General features: G+C 44.7%; 1 protein-coding gene across 7 annotated transcripts in view; it reads left to right on the top strand.

Moving 5' to 3' along the window:
• The window catches only part of ANKS1A (ankyrin repeat and sterile alpha motif domain containing 1A), a 168,730-nt gene that overhangs the window by 73,253 nt on the left and 69,599 nt on the right, over positions 1-25,878 (top strand). For 4 of the 7 annotated variants that reach the window (XM_070361279.1, XM_070361283.1, XM_070361278.1 and 1 more), the window contains exons 4-11: positions 1,035-1,097; positions 8,199-8,495; positions 9,347-9,422; positions 9,697-9,798; positions 9,892-9,993; positions 11,323-11,519; positions 14,949-15,041; positions 19,871-19,991. In XM_070361279.1, the coding sequence (XP_070217380.1) occupies positions 1,035-1,097; positions 8,199-8,495; positions 9,347-9,422; positions 9,697-9,798; positions 9,892-9,993; positions 11,323-11,519; positions 14,949-15,041; positions 19,871-19,991 (1,051 nt within the window). The remainder of the gene's footprint in view (positions 1-1,034; positions 1,098-8,198; positions 8,496-9,346; positions 9,423-9,696; positions 9,799-9,891; positions 9,994-11,322; positions 11,520-14,948; positions 15,042-19,870; positions 19,992-25,878) is intronic. The other 3 variants (XM_070361281.1, XM_070361284.1, XM_070361280.1) reach the window with 2 other exon arrangements.

Genomic DNA, 25,878 nt, shown 5'->3' with positions numbered 1-25,878 from the left:
TAGGTGCTTGAATGAGAGAGATCCTGCCCGTTCTCAATAAATTTAGGATTCTTTTCCTAATGACATTGATGAGAGGAGGTTGTTCAGTGGCCTCTGGGATTAGATCAGGCTTATTCCTCAAAAAAACCAGGAAACCATTCTTGAAGTCCCTCCGGCAGCAGGACCATGTGCATTCTCAGTGAGCTGTTCAGAGCAGAGCGGGCTCTGGAGTCACCGAGAGGTTCGAGAAGACTGCTGTGGTGCTCCCAGCCCTCTCCATTTGGAGAAAGAGAGTGTGTGTAGCTGTTCATCAGCTTCCCTTCCCCCTGCAGGCTGTATTTTCTGGATAGGTGAGCAACAGACATTCCAGATTGTGGATGAGGATGTTTGCTTTATAACATTAGGAAGGAAAATCATCTCTTTAAGCCTGCCTCTTACCTAAATGCAGTTTTACTCCTCCTAGCTAACATGGTGGTGATTGCTCTTACCTGGGGGAAATATTTTAAAGAGGTTTGCTATTAACCAATATCCCTCAAAGTTGAAAAATCACACACTTAAAGTCCTCTTAAATGAAGAAATTTTCAGCCACCATTCCTAATCCTGTCTCTGCTCACTTTTGCCTTGGAGCACAGCTGCTTGGGTTTTTGAGCCTCTGGAGTGTGCTAGCTTGTCCTGCTCACAGCCACCTCCCGCCTGGAGTGTCTGTTGATAGGTGGCACCCCGGCCCCATGCTTTGCATATCTGGCAGGCAGGTGGGTGGGGCAGGGGCTGGGCACAACCTCTGCAAGAGCTGGAAGAAACTAATGTACCTAGGCAGTGGTTACAAGTACTTCACTGGTTTATTAAAAACCATTAATGTTGCTCCAGTTGGAAGCTTGGTCAAGAGGGGTGATGACAGATGACCTGGAGGTTGTCTTCTTCCGTTAACTTCCTTTTGAGGCGCCCAGAGGACAGATCCGAGTTGGTGTAGTGTTGGGGCCCCTCAGGGCTGTGCATTGCATTGATATATTTCATCCATTTTATCATCACATTTTCTTTTCCTCTCCTTTTTATAGAATGCTCTTGAGATCAAAGAACTCAAAAAGTACGGCCCCTTTGACCCTTATATCAATGCCAAGGTGTGTACTTTGCTGCCAGGATTTCTCTGCATCATTTCTCCAAGCTGCACTTTCTGTTTTGTCCTCTCTAGCTTCCACTCTTGTCCGCTCAGACTCTTCTTCATCATCCTGACGTTTGTCCGCTTCTGTCCATCTGCTTCTGGCTTGCCTGGGAATGGGAAAACACAGCTTCAGTGGGTTTTGGTTTTGTTTTGAAAACCCATACCAGTTCTGGAAAGGTTGGGTGTTTTTTCTGGAATGTCTGAAAAGCTTCAAAGTGGCAGAAATGGGGAAAGAGAAGGGACCATGTACAGCCATAATTTACTACCATGATTTCTAAAATCATTTAAATTCAAAAAAGAAAAATGCAATTAAAAGATGTCAGAAAATGATTTAATTGTACTTTCTAGATTAATTTTTTTAAGTTTGCTTTTTATATTTCTTTTGAGATGGAACCTGATTTTCTGTAGCTCGTGGTGAAGATGTGGCCGAGGGGCATGGGTGACTCTGTTTCACCCGTAAAAGCTGCTGGTGTGGTTTCCCTCTCTTTCTTTGAGTTTGCGCCTGAATCTTTATTTAAAGCCTGAGTCTCTTCTCCCTAGCCATAGCTTCTCTCTCTGCTTGGACACTCTTGGCTCTTAGAACAGCTCAGAAGTAGGAAATGAAGTTGCAAGGCCAAGCAGGGCACTGGCCTTGAGTCTCCCTCCCTGAGGCTGGGATAGATAACGGGCTGGTGTAGTGATGAACATCCAGCCGCGGGCCTCTACTGCCTCTGGAGGCAGAGCTTGTGGGTTGGGTGATGATGTTAGCCTCTCTTCTCTGCACTCTCACCTGCTGTTTTTGACTCAAGTTTTTGTTCAGATGAGGTTTTTCATTTTGGCAACAATCTGGAGTCTGGTTGAGTCACTGCATTGTTCATATCAGCTCCCTTTCACTTGCTCTGAGTTCAGCAGCTGCTGGGAAGGGATGCGTGAGGTCCTTCTGTGTGTTTCCAAATGCAAGACAGATATTTCATGGTTTTCACTAAGAGACACTGATTTAGCAAATGAGCTCCCTGTGGGCTGGACCTCAGCAGGCTCTATGGGAGATTGCCCTCAGCTCTTGGGCCCTAATGGTGGAGAAGCAGTTTGATCTGGGGTGGTGAAACATGGTAGCTTTTGTTCTTGCCCACTCTTTCAATTCTGTTTCTAATCTTCCAGAGGGGAGGGTACTCTGTCTTCTTTTTATTGGAAGTAGTGTGGCATAGTGGAAAACCCTCATTGATCAAGGTCTTTCAAGTCAGATCCAAGTTTGAATTCTGTGGTGCCACTTACTGGTGTTGACTTGAACAAGTTACTTTATTTCTCTGAGCTTTAGTTTCTTCTTCTGTAAAATGGGGTTTACCATCTAATTGGCTGTGTTATTGGAGTTCAAATAAGATCATGTACATGAAGTAAAAATATCTGATCAGTAGTAGTATTTGAGATTCTGATTTTAAGAGGTAGACATCATGTGGCATTTCTGAAAGGCCATTTTGGAATTTGTTCTTTGTTACTAGTTGGGGGGCACTTATTGCAACATTGCTCCATTGGTCCGGTCAAGGTTTTGTTTTGCGGGGAGGCACCTTGAAGTGATTGTTTCCCACTTGGTGGTTGGTTAGTTAGCTTATAAAGCTCTGATTAAAGGGTAAGACTTTGGTTCTTAAAAGCAGATTTTCCTATCCCTTGATTTTACACACGTAAAAGAAACTTAGTCTAAATGGAATAAGAACTTCTCTCTTTGGAAATAGTCTTCCCTCAGTATTCATGAGGATATTGGTTCTAGGACCCGTGAGGATACTGTACTCAAGTTCTTATAATAAAATGGTGTAGTGTTTGCATGTAACCTACTTCTGTCCTGTACACCGTAAATCCTCTCTAGATTACTTATAATACCTAACAGTACAACGTAATACAATAATAATGCTGTATAAATAGTTGCCGCATGGGGACTTTGCTAGCAATCCAGTGGCTAAGACTCTGCCTTTCCAATGCAAGGGGTGTGGGACAGTCCCTAGTTGGGGAGCAAGGATCCCATGTGCTGTGGGGTGTAGCTGAAAAAAGACTAGTTGCTATGTGGAAAATTAAAGTTTCGCTTTTTGGAACTTTCTGGACTCCCTCCCTGCCCTGAATATTTTTGACCCATGGTTGGTTGACTCCTCCGATGAAGAACTCGTGGATGGGAGGGCCAACTGTGTTACCCTTTGCCTCTGCCCCACCCACCAACCCCTCAAAGGCCAAACGATGTAAACTCCATTAAAGGATAAAGCTGTTTGGGTTGTGCTAGAATGCAGACTCTTCTCAGGCTGATAAGATTCTAACCTCCCTAGGTTTTATTCCTGACTCAGTGGGTTTTTATTGACCTGGTGTGTCTAAGAATTGTTTTTGCTAAAGTACATTTGTATGCTGAGTCCTGTCAGGCACCGGTAGACACAGGAAGTTGTAGATGCCCTTCCTGGGAGCAGAGGGAGTTTTCATGAGCTTTTATTTTCCTCTTCACTCTACAGAGCCTTTCCTGTTTTGGCAAGTCAACATAAACCAGTCCAAATGTATGTCATCCTTAGCGAAGGTGAAACTATTACAATTGTTTACTTACTCCCTTTTAAGACAATTTTGACTTAGTCTAAATAGCATAAGATGAGCAGTAGTCAAATTAATTTTATGGAAGATCTGTTTTTTTCCAGACACTTAAAAGTAATCCACAGTTTTAGAGCTGGAAGAGATCTGGACGTTCTCTAGACCAATTGTCTCCAGCAGTTCATCAGCTTGTCTGGGTGCATCAGAATCACCAGCAAGCTCTTATAACATTTTTTTATTTTGAAAAAATTTCTAGTGTACAAAAAGTCACAAGAATAATGCAGTGAGCTGCGTTACACTCTTCTGCTAGATTCACCAGTTGTTGACACTCTGTGGCATTGTGCGTGCTTATACCGTCTTTCATCTCGTGTGCACACTCTTGTGCTCTCATGTGTATGTGTGTGTACATATATATATATATATGTAATATATGTGATTGTTGTAGTTGATGATGAATTATTTGAGATTCCCTGGATTGGGAAGATCTCCTGGAGAAGGAAGTGGCAACCCGCTCCAGTATTCTTGCCTGGAAAATCCCATGGATGGAGGAGCCTGGTAGGCTACAATCTGTGGGGTCACAAAGAGTCGGACACGACTGAGCGACTTCACTTCCAGCTTCCATTTGAGATTAAGTCATAAATTTCATGACCCTTTAATCCCAAATTCTTCAGCATATATCTCCTCTAAGAATAAGGACAAGTGTTCTTGCCTGGAGAATCCCAGGGATGGGGGAGCCTGGTGGGCTGCCGTCTATGGGGTCGCACAGAGCCGGACATGACTGAAGCGATTTAGCAGCAGCAGCAGCAGCACTTGGTATAACCAGAATACAAATATCAAATTCAGAAAATTTAGCATTGATACAATACCATTATCTAATATGAAATCAATGCTTAGATTTCACCAAGTGTCTCAATAATGTCCTTTAGAGCGATTTCTTTTTCTGGTCCAAGATACAGTCCAGGATCATACATAATCTGGAACAGTTATCCTCAGCCTTTCTAGTCCTTCATGACATTGACATTTTTGAAGAGCATAGGCCAGTAGTTTTGTAGACTGTCCCTCACTTGGCGTTTGGCTGTACGCTTGGGTTCAGGGTGTACATTCTTGGCAGTAACACCACAAGACTGGTGTTCTGTCCTTCCTTTTCAGTGCATCACATCACAGGGTACATGATGGCAGTTTGTTTTGTTCTTGATCGTGATGAATGATTGCCTGGTTAATTTGGTGTCTGCTAGGTTGGTAACCTGTTTAATAATAGTTTTCCTGGGCTTCACCTTCAGGGTGCTACCTTGTCAGTCCTGGGATGGGGCTCAGTATTAGTTCCCTTTAAGCTTTCATGTAATTCTAAAACAAAGCTTATTTAAGAACCACTGATCTAGGCTGACTTCCCACCAGAGCAGGATTTCTCTTTTCTCATCTAAAAAGTGGGCCTTATTTGTTTCTCTTCATAGTAAACAGAATCACTCTTGGCAGCCCCCTTTTGGATTCCATTGATTTGGGGTTTTTGTGCTTGTTGATGTATGTTTTCCTAAACCTTCCATCTGTTGGACAGAGTAGTGCCTTAAGAGCTTTGCAGAATAAGTCTGACTCCTCTTCCACATGGTCCACATGGTGGACTTTGTCCTCATACTTTCCCCCTGTCTTCTAAACCTCTGTAGACTCACTTCATCCTTTTGTTACAACGTGGCTATGTTTCCAGGGCCTGTACCATCGTGAGACCTGGGAGCTGTAGCCCCAGTGTCTCTAACTTAGATCTGTCATCAGTGGGCAAGAGTGTGGTTGGACTGTGATCCAAGCACTGAGAGGTGATGGTTTTGAATAGTTCCCAGAGAGAAAAGGCCATGGAAATGTTTCTAGATGGTTTTCTGCTGGTTGTATTGTGTGTGTGTGTGTGTGTGTGTGTGTGTATAAAACACATAAGTAATGGATTTATGCATTGAGTGGGGTCTCCAAGTGTAAAGGGTACTGGGCTTTTTAAAGTAATGACCTAGCAAAAAAAATGAAAGTGGACCTCAAGATAAACAGGAATGGAGAGTTTGTGCCAAGTCTTTGAGGAGAATTTGGGTATTTCATCTCAGTCCCCTTGCTTAGTCCAGATTTCCTGGGGTGCCCCCCCAAGGTGTGGCTTGAAAGGTGTGAAAAAGAAAGATTCCAGCTGGTTGGGAGTCTGTACCCTCCTTGGAGTCCCCCCCGCCCCTTTTTGTGGTCCATGAATCCAAAACTTAGTGACTTCTTGCCCTGAAAATTGTCAGGCTCCAAGGGGAAGTGGTATGGCCTGTGTTCAATAGTCAAGATATGTGGTCACCACAGACATAAACTCAAGAGTACTGTTGTTACCAGACCATTTCTGGTAAGACTGAAACATAAACAAGATGCTTCCTACACTCAAAATAAACTGCAGAGTGGTGGTTAGGCCATTTTTAACGTAGACAGGCAAGACAGTTTGCCTGGTGGGGATCGAGACTGTACCTTTAGTGAGACAGCTGTGTGGTAGCTGCTTTAGTTCTGCAGAAACCCAGAGAAGGCTTTTTTCCCCCTCTGCTAGGTAGTTCAGAGTTTTATGGTTCTTCAGGCCCTAATGACATGCTTTTTACATATTATTCTGGTTGTTGAGAGACAACTTGGATATAAAAGAGACAGCAGTGTCTATTTAGAGTAAATGAGTTTTTCTGGACTGGAGTTTTAATAAAAATAAGCTGAGTTTCTTGGCCCTTGCTGTCATGCTAATCTTGAGATATAAAATGCAGAGAGTCTTCTTAAACTTCCTGGGGTTGCAGCTCTGCCCCAGGATCCCTGTACAGGAAGCTCCTGTGAGTTTTCATTGCTGTAGTGGTCCTTGCTTCTTCTTAGCAAGTGAAGTGACAGCTCTAAGTTTTATTCATGCCATAGCCTAATAGGAAATAGGCGCCTGGGTGGCCTGAATGGTGTGTTTGACACAGGAGCCCCAAGGATTTACCTCTGGCCCAGCATTTCTCCTGCTCTCTAGACTTCCGGGTTGACATGGAATTGGCCCCTTGGACGCAATTGTATCACAGGAGACCATTGCTAACTGGCTATGTTCTGTGGCCAGGGAAGTCTTGTTTGTACCTTCTCAGCAGCCGCTCTCCTAGAGCTGTGTTGGAGCTCAGTGCTGCTCCCTGTGTTTATCTGTGTGCATTTATCTTTGCATGTGGCTCCTGCTACCACCCTTTCTGTCCTTGTTTCATTTTTAAAAAATTCTTTGCTGTCATTCTGGCCTTTGGGGGCCCTGCTCCTAGTAGCTCTGGATCTTTCTGATACACTTGGAGTAGCTGGAAAAAATGATGCAGTCAAATGCCAGATCAAAAACAGATGGATTTGCATGCATGTTTGGGTAACTCCTAGTTTATTACTTTGAATATATTAATAGATTTAAATCTTTTGTGGAAACATTTAATTTTTACCTTTTGACCACTGAAAGGTGCATAATATTGATCTGAAGGACACACACCCCTGGAAGCTTTGTTTCCCCCAAATGGCAGAAGTCTCCTGGATAAATTCAGGAATCTCAAAATCCTGTGAGAGAATTATCATTTTTGTTCATGCCTCTAAAAAAGGAGAGGTCATGGAAATTTCTCTCTGTCTACTCTAGTTATACATTGTTAATAGTAGTAAAAGAAAGAGCAATGATTAACATTTTGCTTCTGGTGATTGATAAAGCACAAACTTGTCCTGTTTTATCTCAGGTTCTGCCTTTAGTCTGAAACAAAATTGGCATGTGGCTGTGAATTTGAATTAATGGCAGTGTTCCAATCTTGAATATTTTGCACCTCTCACACAAAATATTCCAGTGTCTGATTGTGTCTTTCTTACCTAAGAAATCCTTCCCTGCACAGCTGCAGATCCTGCATGCAGTGGTTGGGGCAGAATTCTGGAGCAGGCTCAGGGCAGCCTTTGGGTCCTATATTTCTCTGAGACTGCGCTCAGGCACCTCCATCCCTTGGCAGTGGCTGTTGGCTGATATGTTGAAAGTGATTTGGGTGCTCTGCTCTGCTACTTTCATTGTTGGCCGATTGATTTGCATGTAAGAAGCTACGCAGATGACAAGCTCATTCCAAAAAGCTTGTGTGCGAGGCAATGGATGGTCAGTAGATCCAAAATCAGGACCACGGGTTGGCGCAATAGCAATTGTAAAACCAGTCGAAGTTTAAAATGAGTCAATGGCAGTGATATCACGGGCGTTCATCTGTGCCAGGGCTGCTCCCCACTGCGTGCCGTGTTCCCAAGGTGGCTCTCTGTGCCGTCTGGAGACATGTTCACATGGCATAGAGGAGACTGCCAAGGCTAAGGAGCCGACTGCTCCCCTCTGGCGGTAACTGAGGCTGATCAGAGCAGTTGGCCTTGCTGGCAGCAGAGTCTGTCTGGATTCTGACGTAGTTCTACTAGTCCCCGAGTATTGCTGCTGTTTTTCTCATTTAAATTTCAGTGGTTTTGCATGTGATTATCCCAGTGTGTGCCCGTCTGCCTGCTGGCCACCTTTCTGATGGTCATCTGCCTGTTAACTCTTTAGAACAATGACAACGAGACGGCCCTGCACTGCGCAGCGCAGTACGGCCACACCGAGGTGGTGAAGGTCCTCTTAGAGGAGCTGACTGACCCCACCATGCGCAACAACAAGTTCGAGACGCCTCTGGACCTGGCCGCACTCTACGGGAGGCTGGAGGTGGTGAAGATGCTCCTCAACGCCCACCCTAACCTCCTGAGCTGCAACACTAAGAAGCACACCCCTCTGCACCTGGCAGCGAGGAATGGCCACAAAGCCGTGGTGCAGGTCCTCCTGGACGCCGGCATGGATAGCAGCTACCAGGTAGCACGGCGGGTGGCCCTCCCAGGCCCGGGGACCTAGTCCTGTTGGAGAAGGCACGAGCTCCGTGCTGCTGGGCTGTGTTCCTGTTTAGCACGGTTCACATCACCTTGTCAGATGCTTCCAGCTGCTGACTCATTGTAACACGAAACTTTAGAGACAAACTCCTCCAGTGAGTCTGTTATTTTTCGTTTCTTTTCAGGGGTAATGCTACTGCTGAGTCACTTCAGTCGTGTCCGACTCTGTGCGACCCCATAGACGGCAGCCCACCAGGCTCCCCCGTCCCTAATACATGGTGTTATACCCTGAAAAGATGTGCTTACAGACGCCCTCTTGAAATTAGAAAGCTTTCATTATCTTCCTCTACCTGTGCTCCCGCTGCCACCATTCGCACCTCCACAGTCCCATCATCTTGGTGTTGCCGGCAGGACACAGCCTCCCCTTTGCTGGTAGCTTTCTCCCTCAGGACGGCCATACCTTAGGCTTGGCAGCCACCAGAACACAATGGAAGTTACCGCGCTTCCACCCCCTTGTCCTTTTCTTCTCATCATTCGTTCCTCCCAGGAAGGTGGGGTTTTGGGGAGTGTCACTGGTGGGTGGCTCCGAGGGTGACTCTGCAGTTATTCGTGTGTGGCCTCCTGGTGGCGCATCAAACACCCTCTACCAAGTGTGGGCCACGATTGTGGTTTTGGAATCCAGACCCGAAAAGTGGGAAAGATAATGACAGAGAACTTCGTGTGGTTTATTTTATTTTCCGTCCCTTCTCGTCTGTGTCCCGTTTGTCATGTGAAGCCATGCCAAACCTGAGTCACTGTCTGATGACATCCTGCTCTGCGCTCTCGTTTGCTTTCCAGACGGAGAAGGGCAGTGCTTTGCATGAGGCTGCTTTGTTTGGCAAGACCGATGTGGTGCAAATCCTGCTGGCTGCAGGTGAGAGGTTGGCAGTGCTCTTGTCTGTACAGCATGCCGGGGTGGAGATCGCTCCCCTCTAGGATCTCGAGGGGGATTTTTGCCGGCTGCCTTTGAACTCAATGTGTATATCTCCACTAGTTGATTGCAAATGTATGAATTGTTTTTGAATAGCTGGATAAAATGGCTTTGGATGAAAATGTTGGTTGTGCCTCTTGGGAGCATTAGGTGTCCTGGAGTTTGACCCTCGCTTGAAAATCCTCACTCCCCGGGTCCACCTGGTGTGCCTTTCTAGGAATTGATGTCAACATAAAGGATAACCGAGGATTGACCGCACTGGACACCGTCCGGGAGCTGCCGTCTCAGAAGAGCCAGCAGATAGCGGCACTTATTGAAGGTATGGGTCCATCTTCGGCCAGAGGACCAGCTGGATGAACCAAGACATTGGTATTTGGTACAGCTTTATTTTTGTTTCTGTTTTTCGATGTAGATCACATGACTGGAAAAAGAAGTGCAAAAGAGGTAGACAAAACCCTTACACCCCAGCCACCTCTCATCTCCAACCTGGACTCTATATCCCAGAAGTCTCAAGGTGAGTCAGCCCTTCTTTGCCTATAGAGGGGTCTCAGCTTGAAAAAGGTTGAATATTGAATGTTCTGTAGCAGAATGGAAAAACTTTGATCTTTGATTTAAATTATAATTTGGAGGATTGGGAGTACTTAATAAGTTCATATTCAAATTCATTTTTTCCCAGCTACTGTATGAAGCTTTCTTGGGCAAAGCTTAGGCCATAACTGTGGGATGTCTTCTTTCATACTTTATTCTCTGCTTTTAGAGTTGGCTCCGTGAGAGCTGTCCTGGGATGTGTGATGGATAGGATGATCTCAGGATGAACTCAAATCTCAGTGAAACCTTTTTTTTCCCCCAACATACACTGTAGTGCCTGGCCCACAGTAAATATATAATGAGTGTCATCTGGTTGGTAGCTATATATATGGCAGGTTTTAGTAATGTATCATTTGTCCAACAAATGCCGTCTGGGTGCTAGCGTGGGCAGTCCAGTGTCTCAGTCATTAGCTGGGATCCACCTCTTCAGGTTGATTGAGCAGCCCTTTTGGATCCTAGATCCGATGGATGAGAAAGACAGAACACGGGCTGACACCTCCCCCAGATGCGGATCACAGCCACATACTAAAAAAGGAAAGAGATTTTTCAGAGGACTGCAGAGATACAAGGGTCCAGGGCTCCCCAGCCTGTCTTTACTGTGGAGTCCCTGTTCCCCTCCCCAGTCACATTTCTTTTCTTGACCTCATAATCTGCTGGTAATGGGATTAGTAGTTCACTAAGCTCTTAGCTTTCAAGGATTTTACAGTTACAGTTTTGACTCTGCAAGTGACCCAGAGATCCCCAGTCTATAACCAGATCCCTGGTTACTTTGCAGACAGAGTCACACATTTGGATCCCAGGCACCCTGAGGTTTGTAGTTACCTAGCAAGTGAGTCTCAACAGCCACACAGCATCCCCATCTCAGAGAGACTTCACCATCCTCTGTTTTGCTTGAGCACATGTTCTTGTTACTGAAGTTTTTTCAGTTGTCTTTTGCTATATTTTCTGGTTTACGTTCATGCTGTCATGATATTGAGGTATTTTGGAATTTATAACAGTCTTGGGAGATGTCCTTCATTGATGTCAAATGTTCCATCTTGAACTAGAGAAAATTTTGTTCAGTTCTCAGAGTATATAGTGCAGATGAAACTCTGTATTTAGTCTTGTCCATGGAGAGAGCCGTGATTTATTTTCCTGCTCTGGGTTAACACTGGTCAAGTTCAGGTGACCGGAGGGACTTTGGCTTGTTGCCGTGGTGGGAAGTCCGAGACTGTGTCCTCCTCTCACCGATTCTTGCCTTCCCACCCCTCTTTAGGTGACCTGGAGAAAGCAGTGACTGAACTGATCATCGATTTTAACACCAGCACAGAAGAGGAGGGTCCCTATGAGGCGCTGTACAATGCTGTCTCCTGCCAGTCCCTGGACAGCACGGCCAGTGGACGCTCGTCCGACCGGGACTCTGTGAGCAGGGAGGCTGAGGCGGCCGGAGGGAAAGCTGCTGGAGTGAGGCCTGTATGTGGCCGGGGTTCTGCTGTCACCTCTGCTCTGCTGGGGAACGGGGGAGGGGAAGCGTGGCCCCCTGTGCCAGCTGCGTCTCGGAGGCCTAGGCTGCCTCCACCTGCTCTCCTGGGGGCTCCCCCTCTGCCTTTCTCCCTCTTGCTTAGTGTGGTCTAACTATGCAGGTCATGTTGAGGTATAATTTTAGTTTCTCAGTTTCAGTATAACCCGTTGGCATCTTTCTGTTACTCGGTTGTCCTTAGAGCAAATTGAAGCATTTTATTTGGGTTAGGCTCAGCACTGCTTCTGTGTTTGGTGTCTTTGCTATGTATTGTTGGTTTCTTTCCAGAGAGCAGGTCCATTGATGGAAGAGCTCACCAAGTAACTTCCTGTCTGCCCTGAGTACGTGTTGATCTTCCATCTCCTTGAAAAGTTACCCCCTGGATTTGGACAGAGTCTGTATTCAGCAGGGTTGTAGCAAGGCTTAAGCAGATGCGGATATGTTAGCATATACCTTCCCGTTTTTCCCATAGTCATAACCCTTCAGGCTTTGAAATGGTGGAAGGAGGACAACTCTGAATTTTTCCCTCAAAAGGTCAACCTTCCCATCTGACTGGTTCTTTCTATAGTACTTGCTTCTTCTAGCCTTGAACACTGTTCTCCAGACTCCTTACCCCCACTGTCTCCTCTGGGGCTTTGCTGTGAGCCTAGCCCCGAGTCAGTGGTCCCATGGCCCTTCCTCCCTGCTCTGGCAGCGCCGCAGTTTGAGGCTTTGAGCACTGTGCTCCTCATAAACAGGTGCTGCTCTAACGGGATTCCAGTGATAGTCCCACCTCGGGGCATATTTTCAGGTGTATATTACATCTTCCTGTTGGAGAGACTGGCCCTTCCCTTTGGTGGGAATCTGGCTTATGACCATTTTAATGATCCTTTGGCTGCCTGGTGATCCTTGGACTTTTCATTAGTGCTCTGGGCATGGCCAGATGGTTTTGGTGTTCTCTTTTGTTAGACTTCTGGCCCTGCCCTGTCCCAGCATTTCCGTATGGATTTTGGAAAGGCCTGCTGACCTTGTGGCAGCACCCCTAGAGTGGGTGTTATCAGGGAGTGTGATGAACTCCTTGTCGGTGGTGAAAGCAAGCTTGTGTGCCAGGCACCACTCACAGAGCGCTTCTGCAGACAGAGCTAGTTTGTTTTTGTCTGTTTTCTCACTTCTTTCACTGTTAGGTACAAATAGGCCAATCCAACCTGTGGAGGAAGACACTGCCGTCTGTGGCGCTTACCAGTGATGCCCATTAGAGGGAGCTGGAGGCTTTGCAAGAAGAACACAGGGTTGCTGAAGTCAGCTTTGAATGACCAAGTTCCTGTGGGCTTAGCCACTGACTTACATGGGCTCTTTGTTCATCCCACTCTAGGAATCTAGCCTCCTGTGGTCCTGCTAAGTAGAAACTGATGCATCTTGGGATGCCTCTTTGCCAGTTTTTACTTGAGGATGTTGTGGCTGTGCTGCCTTCCTGGCCCTTGATAATTACCTGTGGCCAAGGGACTGTTCCCTATCTTGTAAACACAGTGAATAGTTATGTACGAGTCAGCTTTGTAGCCCTTGGCCAAAGTTTTCATGGTAGGAAAGAGAGACTCATGCTTTTCTTTCCTTCCAGGGTCCCTGGTGATCACCACTTCCATAGAAACCTTTCATACTGTTCTTTCTAGGCGTCTCTCGCCTTGAAAGGGCATCTAGGCTGAGTCATTTTTATTATGCTTCATTCTGGTTTTCCTCAGTTATTGTGTCCTTTGGTTGGATAACTAGTTAGATTATGGGCCTGCTCCATTTGCCGTTCGCCTCCTTACAAGGTGTCACTGGGACCAGGTTTGTCCCTGTGCTTCTGGAGCAAGGAGGGTGGGGAAAGTGGACTTAGTGGGAAATTCGACCTAAATAGCTTTACTTGGCTTGACCTCATTGGAGTTGTTGCACCCATCTGGTGGCAGGGACTATGGGAATGACCAGATTATCAAGATATAATACCAGCCAGTAAAGTGTGTTTAACAGAGGGATCACGGATGCCAAGTGCTAACGCACGCGGCGGCTCCTAAAATGGGAGAAGTGTCTTTCCTTACGGGTTTCTTGGAGGCTGTCACTTAATTCAACATTCACCTCCACCCAGATATTTAGAAATACTCTTGTTCTAGCAACACAGTGAGCTAACCTACAAGCCAAGGAAGGGGCCTGCAGGCCAGCTCCCTTCCCTGTAGGAACATGAGCTCTCAGGCATGAATAGGACTTTGGGATATGAAGACGCTGAGAGTCCAGCAGGGACAATGGCAGAACTCTCTTCGACTTTGTTTCGCCAAAGATCATTCTGTGTGTTCCTGAAACTGTCTACTGTGATCTTGATAATCCCTTCTTCAGTGAGTTTCTTGCTTAAGGGTAGAGACTGGTGAACTGAGGCCCACAAACAGCTGCCTGTTTTTGTGAATAAAGTTGTATTTGGAACATAACCACACCCACTCATTTACATATCCTCTATGGCTGCTTAGATGTCCCCCTGGCAGAGCTGACCGAAAAGCCTAAAATATTTACTGTGTAGCCCTTTAAGAAAAAGCTGGCCAACCCCTGTGAGGGCAGATAACTGACAACTCTTCCTTTTTTGAAATGGGCTGAGATGAAATAGGATTTTCATATGCTAATGATACATAATAGTACTCACTGAAGAAAGTGACCAAGGATAAGAGACCAGTTCTGAGCTCTGCTAATAAATAAGAATAGCATTAAGTTTGGTGGCTCAGATGGTGAAGAATCTGCCTATAATGCAGGAGACCTGGGTTTGAACCTGGAGTAGGAAGATCCCCTGGAGAAAGGAATGGCGACCCTCTCCAGTGTTCTTGCCTGGAGAATTCCATGGACAGAGGAGCCTGGCGGGCTGCCGTCCACGTGGCTGCAGAAAGTCAGACACAACCGAACGACTGGCACTTTCACTTTGAGCAGGAATTGATGTTTTGTCCTAGATTCCTCTCATTATTTCCTTAATAACTCTGGTTTGTTAGAGCTCTTACAAGTTGGTTTTTTTGATTTACTGTTTCCTCTTCTCCGGTAGATTGGAAGTTGAGCCACCGGTTTTCCTACACTGGAGTTTGTGTATTGCTATCATGAAGGACATTTTCTGATGAGGCAGTTGTGTTTTTAGTGCTGATATTTCTCAGTGTGGCCAAGGATATGACAGACATGTTTGTAATCTCTGCTATAAAGATCAAAAAACAAAGCAACGGTATTTGAATTGTGTGTGTGTATAGAGTTTTCCATCTATTCAGATACTAAACCTTGAGTTTAGTCTGTCAGGGGAATTCTGTACATTATTCTTTTTTATTCCCAAAGGCAAAGATAAGAGTAAACCAAAAAAGTTAGGTTCTCGAAAGAAGAGATAGTAAAATACTTATTTTTCTTTTCTACAGAGGGAACGTCCTCCGCCTCCAGCAAAACCACCACCTGACGAAGAGGAGGAAGACCACATAGATAAGAAGTATTTTCCCTTGACAGCTTCTGAGGTAGAGAGTTGAGGATTTATTCCCATCACTGAAATATAATTTTTTGCTAAGTGCATCTGGTGTGTGCTTAAAGAAGACTTTGCTATCTCATTTTCTTTTCACCTCTTTGGATTAGTAAATTTCTGTTGTGTGTATCAGTAATCCAGAACAAGACCTTTCAAACTCACCCAAAAGTACTAAGCAAGGAATTTTACCAGGGCTGTCTAGCAGGCAGGCCAATTATTGATCTACCCTGCCACATGGAAAGCCAAACATCCACATTTTCTCCTGGCTCCATTAGGCTAAAGGGTCTCTCTTTTGGCTTTTGTAACTGTGTTGTCTTTTCATACAAAGTGTAGCATACCCCCCCACCCCCACCCCCGCCCAATCACTGTTCTCTACACTGGATCAGATTAGCAACCTTTAAAAAAAAAAAATGATTTATTTGTGACTGCACTGGGTCTTCATTGCTGTGCACAGGCCTCCTGCAGCTGCAGCAAGCAGGGACTGCTCTGTAGTTGCAGTGGGCATGCTTCTCTTTGTAGTGATTCTCTTGTTTCAGAGCATGGACTCTAGGCGCCTGGGCTTCAGTAGTAGTGGCTCATGGCTCTAGAGCACAGGCTTAGTTCCCCTGTGGCGTGTGGGATCGTCCCAGACCAGGGATTGAACCCATGTCCCATGCTTTGGCAGGCGGATTCTTTACCACTGAGCCACCAAGGAAGGCCCAGATTAGCAAGCTTTGCTTCTGAGTCAAAGGTCTTGTTTCCATTTTTTGCATTTTCCCTTTTCATTTCCCATGAAGAATCTTGCACCAGGGCAAACATGGAAAATGTCATGAAAATTCAACTAGAGGAGAAATAGGAGTCAGGGAAGAGGTAGGGGACATCAAAGGAGGCTATTTGAAAAGAATAGTTCACTTTTTAAACCAAGAAATGTTGTCATGGGCAAATAGTTCAATCTTCTAACTTAGGTATATGAAGAAAATCATATTTTCCTTAATCTTGCATCTTCCTAATGCTCCTTTAACACTTCCCACCATTCAGAGAATACATTTATTGTTTATTCAAAATATTTTATAATTTCAATAGTCTTTTGTAGCTCATTCAGTGCCCTATTATTCTTTAACTTAAAAATCAGCTAACACACATTAATCAATTAAATCTCATTACTTAGTCGCCAGAAGTCACAGTTAACTTTTTTTTTTTTTTACTGCTGTGGACCATCCAGTGAGACAGGTTCTTTTATTTAATATAAACAGCTGCAGCCATAAGGATGACTTCAGTTTAACAATGTGTATAAATACAAGGAAATCCTTTTAAGAATGTAAAAGTCAGTGTTGAAGGTAGGGGCTGATTTCCATGCTAGGTACAAATTCTGTCCTTATTTTTTCTATCCCTTAATTACAAAATACTTATTATTATGTCTTGATTAAGGTGTCTCTAGAATTACAGGCTCTAGGATAATAATACATTGCCAGCAGATACACGTGCATGTAGTAAATCCCTACATGTTTTTATGTAGAGGTTCACTCTATTACTCCCTTTTTACAAGGAGAAGCCTAGCAATAACAGAGCATCTTCAGTCAGGGCTGGGTCTCTGTAAATGCCTCATGCCGCCTCTTTAACAAGGACTTGGAGTAAAATTGCTGAAGTCCAGGGGTAAGGGGAAGACTCATAAAGAAATACTGGATGACCAGCACTTTCTCTTCTCCCAGAACTCTCTAGGGCATACAGTTTGGCAGTAATACTGTATCAAGAAGTAGTAGGAGGAGAAATCTCCCTACAACTTTTCTGGATTGGAGACTGTCTGAGATACATATTCCAATAGCCTGGAATTCTGGATCAGTTGGACCACCATAGTCAACATTTGGAAGACCCTGAGAACCCTGGCTTTGCTTCCGAAGCAATGATTATACGTACATGAATACAGAGATGATGTGGTCTGGGTCATTATCCTTTTAATGATCCAGACAGATTCTGTTCACTGTAGTTTGACTGGATAGATCTTCTCCAAAAGTGGACTTAAAAAAAAAAATTTGGACTCTAGCCTTCACCATTTTCATTTCTTATACACTCAAAGCTTTAATACACCAAACCTCATATCGTAGGAGGCACACACTCTGCCCTCTTGTTTGTTTCCCATTCCTGAGGCGTCAGATCATCCACAGAAGCCTTTAAGAGAAACTGAGTGTGCCCGGGTCCAGGAAAGCTAATCAGCGCAACGGCCAGATCATGAAACTGCCTTTAAAAAAATCAAACATACACACACATATATTCAGCTATTCAGATGTTTTCACCACACCAAATGGGCTGCCAACTGCATCGGACTTACGAGTGTTTTCTCTCTGCTTAGATGTGCTGAATGTTCATGGGAAGCTGCAGCTGTTGTGATATCTCTTCCCAGAAAGCTGTCCACAGCCGGGTGGGCCATCCCATGGTCACAGTTAGGTGGCAACTGGTAGTTGCTTTTCTCTGCAGCTAAAATGTCACTCTCCATAGAGCAGAGAATACATTTTTGTTTCTTGTGGGGTTTTTTTGGTTGTTTTTGATTTATTGCAAGCCCTGGAAGAAAGGGGAAAAAAATATTAAAGAGTAATTTAGTAAAAAGCAGAATCCTTTCTGTTGAAAATCAGTTACTGCCTTATTCTCTGTGACACAAGCCTTCTTGAGTGGGAACTGGAAAGACTTGCAGAAAAGCAGTTTATTGCTTTTTCATGAGATTTTAATCCATAGCTGGCCGAGGCCAGGACCAAGAGGAAAAGATCACCCTACAATTGTGTGGGTCTGAGCAGGGGACCCTCATTAGACATCTGAGGTGGGGAAAGGGTTCCGAGTTGAGTGGAGAAACCATACTTCCCAGAAAAAAATAGAGGCCAACTCAGTCTAGAATCTGGAGGAGAGGTGAATTTTTTGGCCCTGGTTCTGCTGGAAGCTTTCTGTGTAACCTTGAGCAAGTCCTGGGACCTCTCTGGGAACTGGGTTTTGTCATTCACTGAAGGAATGAGCTGGAACCAGGTGCTCCCGAGCTGTGGCCGTAATGGTTCGGGCCCCTCCAGCTCTGTCATTGCTGGTTCTCTGCTTCCGGTTGTCTTGCACAGGAGCCAGGCAGGGAGTGAATGCAGGTCCAGTGGCCTGATTTTCCAGATGGAAGTCATCAGCCCTGTCCTGCTTGGGAAGAAAGGATATTATAGGCTGGGCACCCAGGCTGTCAAGTACCTCGCAGAGAAGACTGCCTGGGGCTATGTGAGAGCTCTGACTGCATGCAGAACACTCACAGAATCAGATTTCCAGGGCTCTGCCTAAGTGATGGCCCTGGGTGTGTAAAGTTGCAGAACACACATTCCTGTCTGTGAAGCCTGTGGTGTTAAGTTGATGCTGTCTGAACTGCTTCATGGCCCCTCTTTGTTCCCTTAATTGTGTTCCTATGATGAGGCGAAAGGAATAAAGTAATACAGGCAAATGGCTCCCTGTGATGAAATAGTTTTTAGCTGTCAGGTGGCCCTCAGTAAGTGGAGGTGCCTGCTGCGCTCAGCAGGATTTTGGAGAGACTGTCACTGTCTTTGGAGTGGCAGACTTGTTAGCAGACAGGAGCTACAGTCTCTCGTTGGATCTGAGGCTGCTAGAATCTGTTATCTCATTAGGCTGTAACGCTGTGAGCTATGCCTCCAAGAAGCCAAATCCTGATGAATCACAAACCTGATTTGTTTCCAGTGAGCCATGGGACATGTCAATAAAAGAGGAGGTTTCTAGGTGCACCAGAAAGCCTGACGTGTAGGGTCCCCTTGTTTGTGAGATGGACTCGTGAATCCCTCTCACCCTGTCTTTCGTAATATATCCCTTGTTCCAGCCAAACTCCTCAATCAGAGATTTTGTGCTTTGGTTTGCTTTCATAATAGCCAGTATTATATTTAATTTGCCTGTGAAACACATTGGATTCTTAGCACCGATGAGCCAGAATTGTCCTCTGTAGCAAGTATCTCCATTCTCTCTCTCAGTGTGCCTGTAGCATGAACCGTCGTGTTTCTGGCTTGTGTTGAGACACTTGGCTTCTCTGGTACCGTGACTGGCTGTGGCTACAGGCCTCCAGCTGACTCAAGCCAATTGGCAGATGTCGGGGCCAGCTCCGGCCAGTCATTTCATCAGAGACACTTGGCTGCCTGGATTAGGGGTTTCTCAGGAGACAGAGCTGCTTTTTCTCCACTGAAATTCATCCTTGCCTCTCTTCAGAACAGAGATTGGTAGAATTGATTTAAGATTGTGTTCTCCTAAGTGTGGTAGGAAGCCAGCTTTGGGAAAATCCTCATCTGTAACCCTGGGGCCTATGAAGAAGGGCTCACAGAAATAGAGGATTTGCAGAAAGCTTTGTTCCTAGTAAGTGTATGTCAGTCAGGGTTAGTTAGACATCATTCTGATCCCCTCTTAAGAAGAGGGGAGGGATTCCAGCCTTTGGGGTACTGTGTGAATGTATGAAATATTAGAAAAGAAACATGGAAAGAGAAGGTCTTATGATGCCTGGTGACTAAAAACCACTCGGGAGGTGTTATCCACAGAAAAGAGATCACACAGAGAGGGGCGAGGCAGGGGAGGGGAGGATCTTGGATTTTATTTATGGCATTTTGAAGGATGAAATGAGGGAAGGAAAGGGAAGTGTTTTAATCAAAGGCCATTGAGATTTGAGGCCCAGATGTGTAGCCAGGAGAGTGGTTGTAATTCCCTGTGACACTTATTTACCTTCTCTTCCCCTCCTCTCTTCCTCTCTGAAGAAAAAGGAGCTGATAATCTCAAATTTGTTTGACATAACCTGTCTGGGTGTTAGCCTCCTGCCTGAGAAGTACGTGCTTTCTCTCTCAGGTCTTGGCCATGAGACCCTGGGTTCAGGGGAGCCCAGCCAAGGAGGAGGATGAGCACCCTTATGAGCTGCTGCTGACAGCAGAGACGAAGAAGCTGGTGTCTGTGGATGGAAAGACAAAAGGTAGAGCCCCCCACCCCCGCCTCTTGGCAGAAACAGCTCCAGAAGAGCTGAAGGAGATGATGGTGTTTCCTTGGGCTGGGCGAGTTGGGTTTCAGGGCATTCTGGGTGGTGGGTGTATTATGGCCTTTCATTTTCAATACCCTGAGCTGGAGTGGGACTTGTCACCTTTGAGCATGTGAAGCAAGGAAAAGGTCAGGTCAGACTAGGTGAGTGCCGAGGGAGGGGAGGCTGGCAGTCTTGTGGCCGAGATTGATTTGGGGCCTCAAATCACAAATCCTCAAGTTCCTGAGGTGGAAAAACAAGCCCAACAAGTCATTCCCCTTGGGTTCAGGCTGCCGGCACAGACTCCGCTTTGAGGCCTGACCTCAGAGCGAGCCACTCCTGGGGAGGGGCCCCTGATTGGCTGCCACCCGGTAACTGGAGTGCTCAGTTGCCTTGGCCTACTTTCATCGCCTCTGCGAAATCCAGCTTCCTCTGTGAGGGGTGAGGGCTGCAGGACTGAGAAGCAGCCAGGCGGTGCGCTTGTGGTCCCCACCAGAGTGAGTGGGCCCCACTGGAGCGTTTGTGACGACCTCTGTCTCCTAAGGAAGGACAAGAAGGGTGGTGCGATTCCCACTGCTGTGAAGGAGCCCCCACGGCCTCTCGCAGCTCCCTGTAGCCTGCCGGCCTGGGGCCCTTCGCAGGCGCTGTTAGCGCCTCCTTCCACCCTCTGACAGCCCGGGGCGCAGGTAAGAGCGGGGGATGCAGTGCGTCTTTGACGGTACCCTCTACGAGGGTTGTCAGGGTAGCGGTGGCTAAGAGAACGTGTGTGGATGTGTCTGATACTGCAGACCTTATTTTTAACAGTCCTGTGTAAAAGGTTTCTCCTTAAGTGCATAAAGTTTGTAGTTATTTTCATAGTAGTTTTGATTTGTTTTTATGGTTTCCATTTGGAGCTTTTTTTTTAAAAAAAGTTATTCAGAAACAGTAAAATTCAGCCTTTTTGTAGACAGTTTTGTGAGTTTTGGCAAATACAGTTGTTTGCCTGCTGCCACCACAATTAAGATAAAGCATGGTTTCCTCACCAGAAGGTTCTTCTGCGTCCCTTTGTTGTCAGTCCTGCCCCTCCCTTACAGTCTCGGCTCCAATGTCTATTCCTATGATTTTTGCCTTTTCCAGAACATTGTATAAATGGAGTCTTGTAGTACATACCTACAAAAGGTTCCCAGACCCAGTTCCTGTGTGTGTGTGTGTGTGTGTGTGTGTGTGTGTGTGTGTGTGTGGTGTGTGTGTGTGTAGGTGTGTAGGCTTCCCCACACCAAGAAGCAATTCTCTGATGTCATTGGGGTCTCTGAGACTATAACCTCAGAGGCTCAGTCCCATGAGACCGCCCTCCACTTCAGATGCCACTCATAAGCCCAGGTCTGTGCATCTGACCAACCGGCTACACACTGGAGGCTCCAGTGACCCCCTCCAGCTCAGGATGCCAGTTCAAGTCCAGGTTGTTACCTGGACTTCTGACTGACTGGCTGTAAATCAAAGATTAAATGCCGCATGCCTCATAGAACTGAGGGAAACCCATATACTCACCAGATTACCAATTTATCATAAAAGGATATTAAAGGATACAAAGCAACAGCCACATGAAGGGATACATAGGGCAAGGTCCCGGTGAACAGAGCTTCTGTCCTCCTCGAGCTTGGGGCCTGGCCTCCTGGCATGCAGAAGAGTTCTGGTTTCCCTAGCATGGAAGCTGTTGGAAAAAGTGGAAACGACAGAAAAGCTGTCTTTTTTGGTTTTAATGGAGGCTTCATTGCCCAGTCATGATTAACTGAATCATCCTCCAATGGCATTGATTGAACCTCAGACTCCTTCTCCCTTCCTCAGGAAATCAGGGGATGGGACCAAACATTCAGCCCTCTAATCACATGACTGGTTCCCCTGGCAACCATCCCCCACCCTGGGGTAGGATCCAGAAGTCACCTTCATTAATATCTTAATCAGAAAATTTCTTTTGTTTTGGGAGTTATGAGCCAGGAACTGTGAATAAAGGCCCAATATAGCTGAGAAATATATTTTGGTCATCTGAAGGACCAAGTATATATTTCCTATAAATCACAATATTCCAGTACCCTTTTGAGTCTGGCCCTTTCACTTACCATAATTCACTGGGACTCAACCTTGTTGCATGTATTAGTAATCTGTTCCTTTTCATTTTTGAATAGTATTCCATTGAATGGATGTACCACAGTTTATCCATTCTCTAGTTGCGGGCCATTTGGGCCATTTTCAGTTTTTGGCAGTTGCAAATAAAGTTACTGTAAACATTTGCATACAGGCACTTCTGTGAACATACTTTTCATTTCTCTGAGGTAAAGACTAGAAATGAAACTGCTGGGTGCTTCATAAATATATGCTTAGGTTTATAAGGAAATGCCAAACCATTTTCCAGAATGGTTCTATCATTTTACATCCCATCAGAGTTACAATTGCTATGTATGTTCCCTGGCATTTAATATTGTCAGTTTTTTTTTAATTTTAGCCATTCAAATAGGTATGTAGTGATATGTCACTCTGGTTTTTATTTACATTTCCCTAATGACTAATGGTATTGAACATCTATTAATGAGATTATTTGGCATCCTTGTGTCTAATGAATGGTCTGTTTGGATCTTCTGCTCATTAAAAAAAGTTAGATTGTTTCTTCTTATTGAGTTGTAAGGATTTTTTTATATATTTTGGATTTAAGTTCTTTATCAGATATCTTATTTTCTCCCAGTCTGTAATTTGTCTTTTTATCCCCTTAACAGTGTCTTTTGAAGAACAAAAGTTTCTTGATTTTGATAAAATTCAGTGTACCCTTTTTTTTTTTAATGGATAAGGTCACTAATGTTTTTTTCCCTGTATTTTCTTCTAGAAATGTTACAGCTTTTGTATACATTTAGACCTAGGATTTATATTTTTTCTTCACATTTTTTGATTGAAGTATAGTTGATTTACAATGTTGTGTCAATCTTTGCTGTAAGCAAAGTGACTCAGTTATACATATATATGCATTCTTTTTTAATGTAAGACTATTATAATTTATCACAGGATGTTGAGTATAGTTCCCTGAGGTGTGCATTAGGACCTTGTTGTTTATCCATTCTAATAGTAATAGTTTGCATCTATCTAAGCAGAGACATTACTTTGCCAACAAAGGTCCAACTAGTCAAGGCTATGGTTTTTCCAGTGGTCATGTATGGATGTGAGAGTTGGACTGTGAAGAAAGCTGAGTGCTGAAGAATTGATGCTTTTGAACTGTGGTGTTGGAGAAGACTCTTGAGAGTCCCTTGGACTGCAAGGAGATCCAACCAGTCCATTCTAAAGGAGATCAGTCCTGGGTGTTCATTGGAAGGACTGATGCTAAAGCTGAAACTCCAATACTTTGGCCACCTCATGCGAAGAGTTGACACATTGGAAAAAACTCTGATGCTGGGAGGGATTGGGGGCAGGAGAAGGGGACGACAGAGGATGAGATGGCTGGATGGCATCACTGACTCGATGGACGTGAGTCTGAGTGAACTCCGGGAGTTGGTGATGGACAGGGAGGCCTGGCGTGCTGCGATTCATGGGGTCGAAAAGAGTCAGACACGACTGAGTGACTGAACCGAACTGAACCCCAAACTCCCAGTTGATCCCTTGCCTCCCCTGCTCCCTCTTGGCAACTACAAGTCTGTTCTGTATGTCCATGAGTCTCTTTCTGTTTCATAGGTTTGTTTGTGCCATATTTTAGATTCCATGTATAAGTAATGTGGGCTTCTCTTGATGGCTCAGTGATTGAATCCTCCTGCCAGTGCAGAGACTAAGGTTCAATCCAGGGTCGGGAAGATTCCCTAGAGAAGGAAATGGCAACCCACTCCAGGATTCTTGCCTAGAAAGTCCCATGGACAGGGGAGACTGGCAGGCTATAGCCCGTGGGGTCACAAAAGAGTTGGACACGACTTAGTGACTAAACAACAACCACCTAAGTGATGTATGGTATTTGTCTTTCTCTTTCTGACTTATTTCACTTAGTATGAGCATCTTTAGTTGTACCCATGTTGCTGCAGATGATATTATTTTCTTCTTTTTCATGGCTGATTAGTATTCCATTGTATATACGTACCACATCTTCTTTATCCATTCATCTGGCAATAGACATTTAGGTTATTTCCATGTCTTGGCTCTTGTGAATAGTGCTGCAGAGTGGGTGGAGCTCTGATACCTGCTCCAGGTGTTTAGTAATAAATCATACTGAAATTTAACCCTTAAAGAGTTTAATGCTCTGTTTGAAAAGGGTGTTTTTTTTTTATTTTTCAAATTTATTTTTTAAGTTTTTGGCTGCAAGGCATGTAGAATCTTAGTTCCCTGATCAGGGATTAAACTGGAACCCTCTGCATTGGAAACAGAAAATCTTAACCACTGGGGACCACCAGAAAATTCCCTTGAAAGGAGTTCTTAGTGAGGAAAGAATCTTTAGCATCATGGAGGAATGAGATTCTAATTCTTTCTTTCAAAGATCTGCTCTGGAACCACTATAAGGTCAGCTGACTCAGCCTTTGAAAGGAAGGAAAGGGGAAAGTCAGATGAACTTCGTAAATGGGGCCAAGTGACCTTGGTAGGAAATTTCTGCCCTCGGGTTAAGAAATCTCTAGGTCTAGGGGAGAGCTGCCCAGGAGGACTTCTGACCTCACGTCTCATGATCCTTTGCTTTGGTTTCTTCCAGCTCTGCAGTATTGGGCTAACTGTTGAGAGTGGGTGGTGCTGGACGCAGATTTAATTGAACCACAGCATGAGAAGTGTGCCTGCCTCCAGGCAAGCTGCTTAGATCACTCAAAGGGCTTTCAAACAAAGGAGTGGCGACATTAAGTAAGAAAATAGGCTCTGCCAATTTCTTAGTAACCTGGAAGAAACGCCTGCTAGGATTGGTCAGAGTGAGGCAAGTCAGCAGATGATGTCGTGCGTTGGTACATATTAAATTTTGCCTGCTTTTCCATTTGTGTCATCATCTTAGGCAGCTTTTATGAATTAATTCATCAGTTTTCAAAAAGGCCGTGTTAATGAGACTACCAGAGCTTTCAGCTCCTCCTTTATAATACTAGAAACTACAATGTGAGGGGTGGGGTAGGAGTTATTTTTAATTACATTTTAAAATTACATTCATTTTAGCTCACTGGAAGGAAAAATTTCAAACAATACAAAAGTGAATACAAATAAAATGCTCAGATTTTTCTCACCTCTCTGCTACTCAGTTACCAGAGATGACGGTAGTTTGAAAGTATGTTATGTTTTACTTCGGGCCATGTGCTATCTTTATATAAAAGTGATCATATGAAATTGTTTTGTTTGTTTTTAACTTAAAATAGGATCATATTTTACAAACTATTTTGTAAACTTTTTTTAAGTTGTTCATAGATCATAAATAAATTTTGTCACAGTTCTAAAAGTCTACCTTATTATTTTAAAATTGTTGTTAAACAGCCCATAACTCATTTTAAAAAATGTTTTGTTTTATTTAGAAGTTCATCATATGTATATATTTGGCTGTACCGAGTCTTAGTTGCAACATGGGACTAATTGCAGTGTGTGGGATCCAGTTCGCCAACCAGGGACTCAGCCTGGGCCCCCCACGTTAGGAGCACAGAGTCCCAGACACTGGACCACCGGAGAAGTCCTTCCATAACTCATTTTTCTATTCACTAACTGATGGATGTTTAAGTTCTCTTCAGTATGACTTCTCTGTTATAAATTATGCTGCTGTGAACATTCCATGCAGACATTCTTACATGCTTAAGAGTGTTTCTCTAAAAGACATTGACAGAAGGTAGAATTATCAGGTCAGAATGTAGATGCATGTCTAGATCTGTTGGTGGAGCCACTGGGCCCC

Source organism: Bos mutus, chromosome 23 (assembly GCF_027580195.1).
Source record: "Bos mutus isolate GX-2022 chromosome 23, NWIPB_WYAK_1.1, whole genome shotgun sequence".
Lineage (NCBI taxonomy): Eukaryota > Metazoa > Chordata > Mammalia > Artiodactyla > Bovidae > Bos > Bos mutus.
The sequence above is the reverse complement of the archived record's forward strand: the minus strand, read 5'-3'. Positions and strand labels throughout refer to the sequence as shown.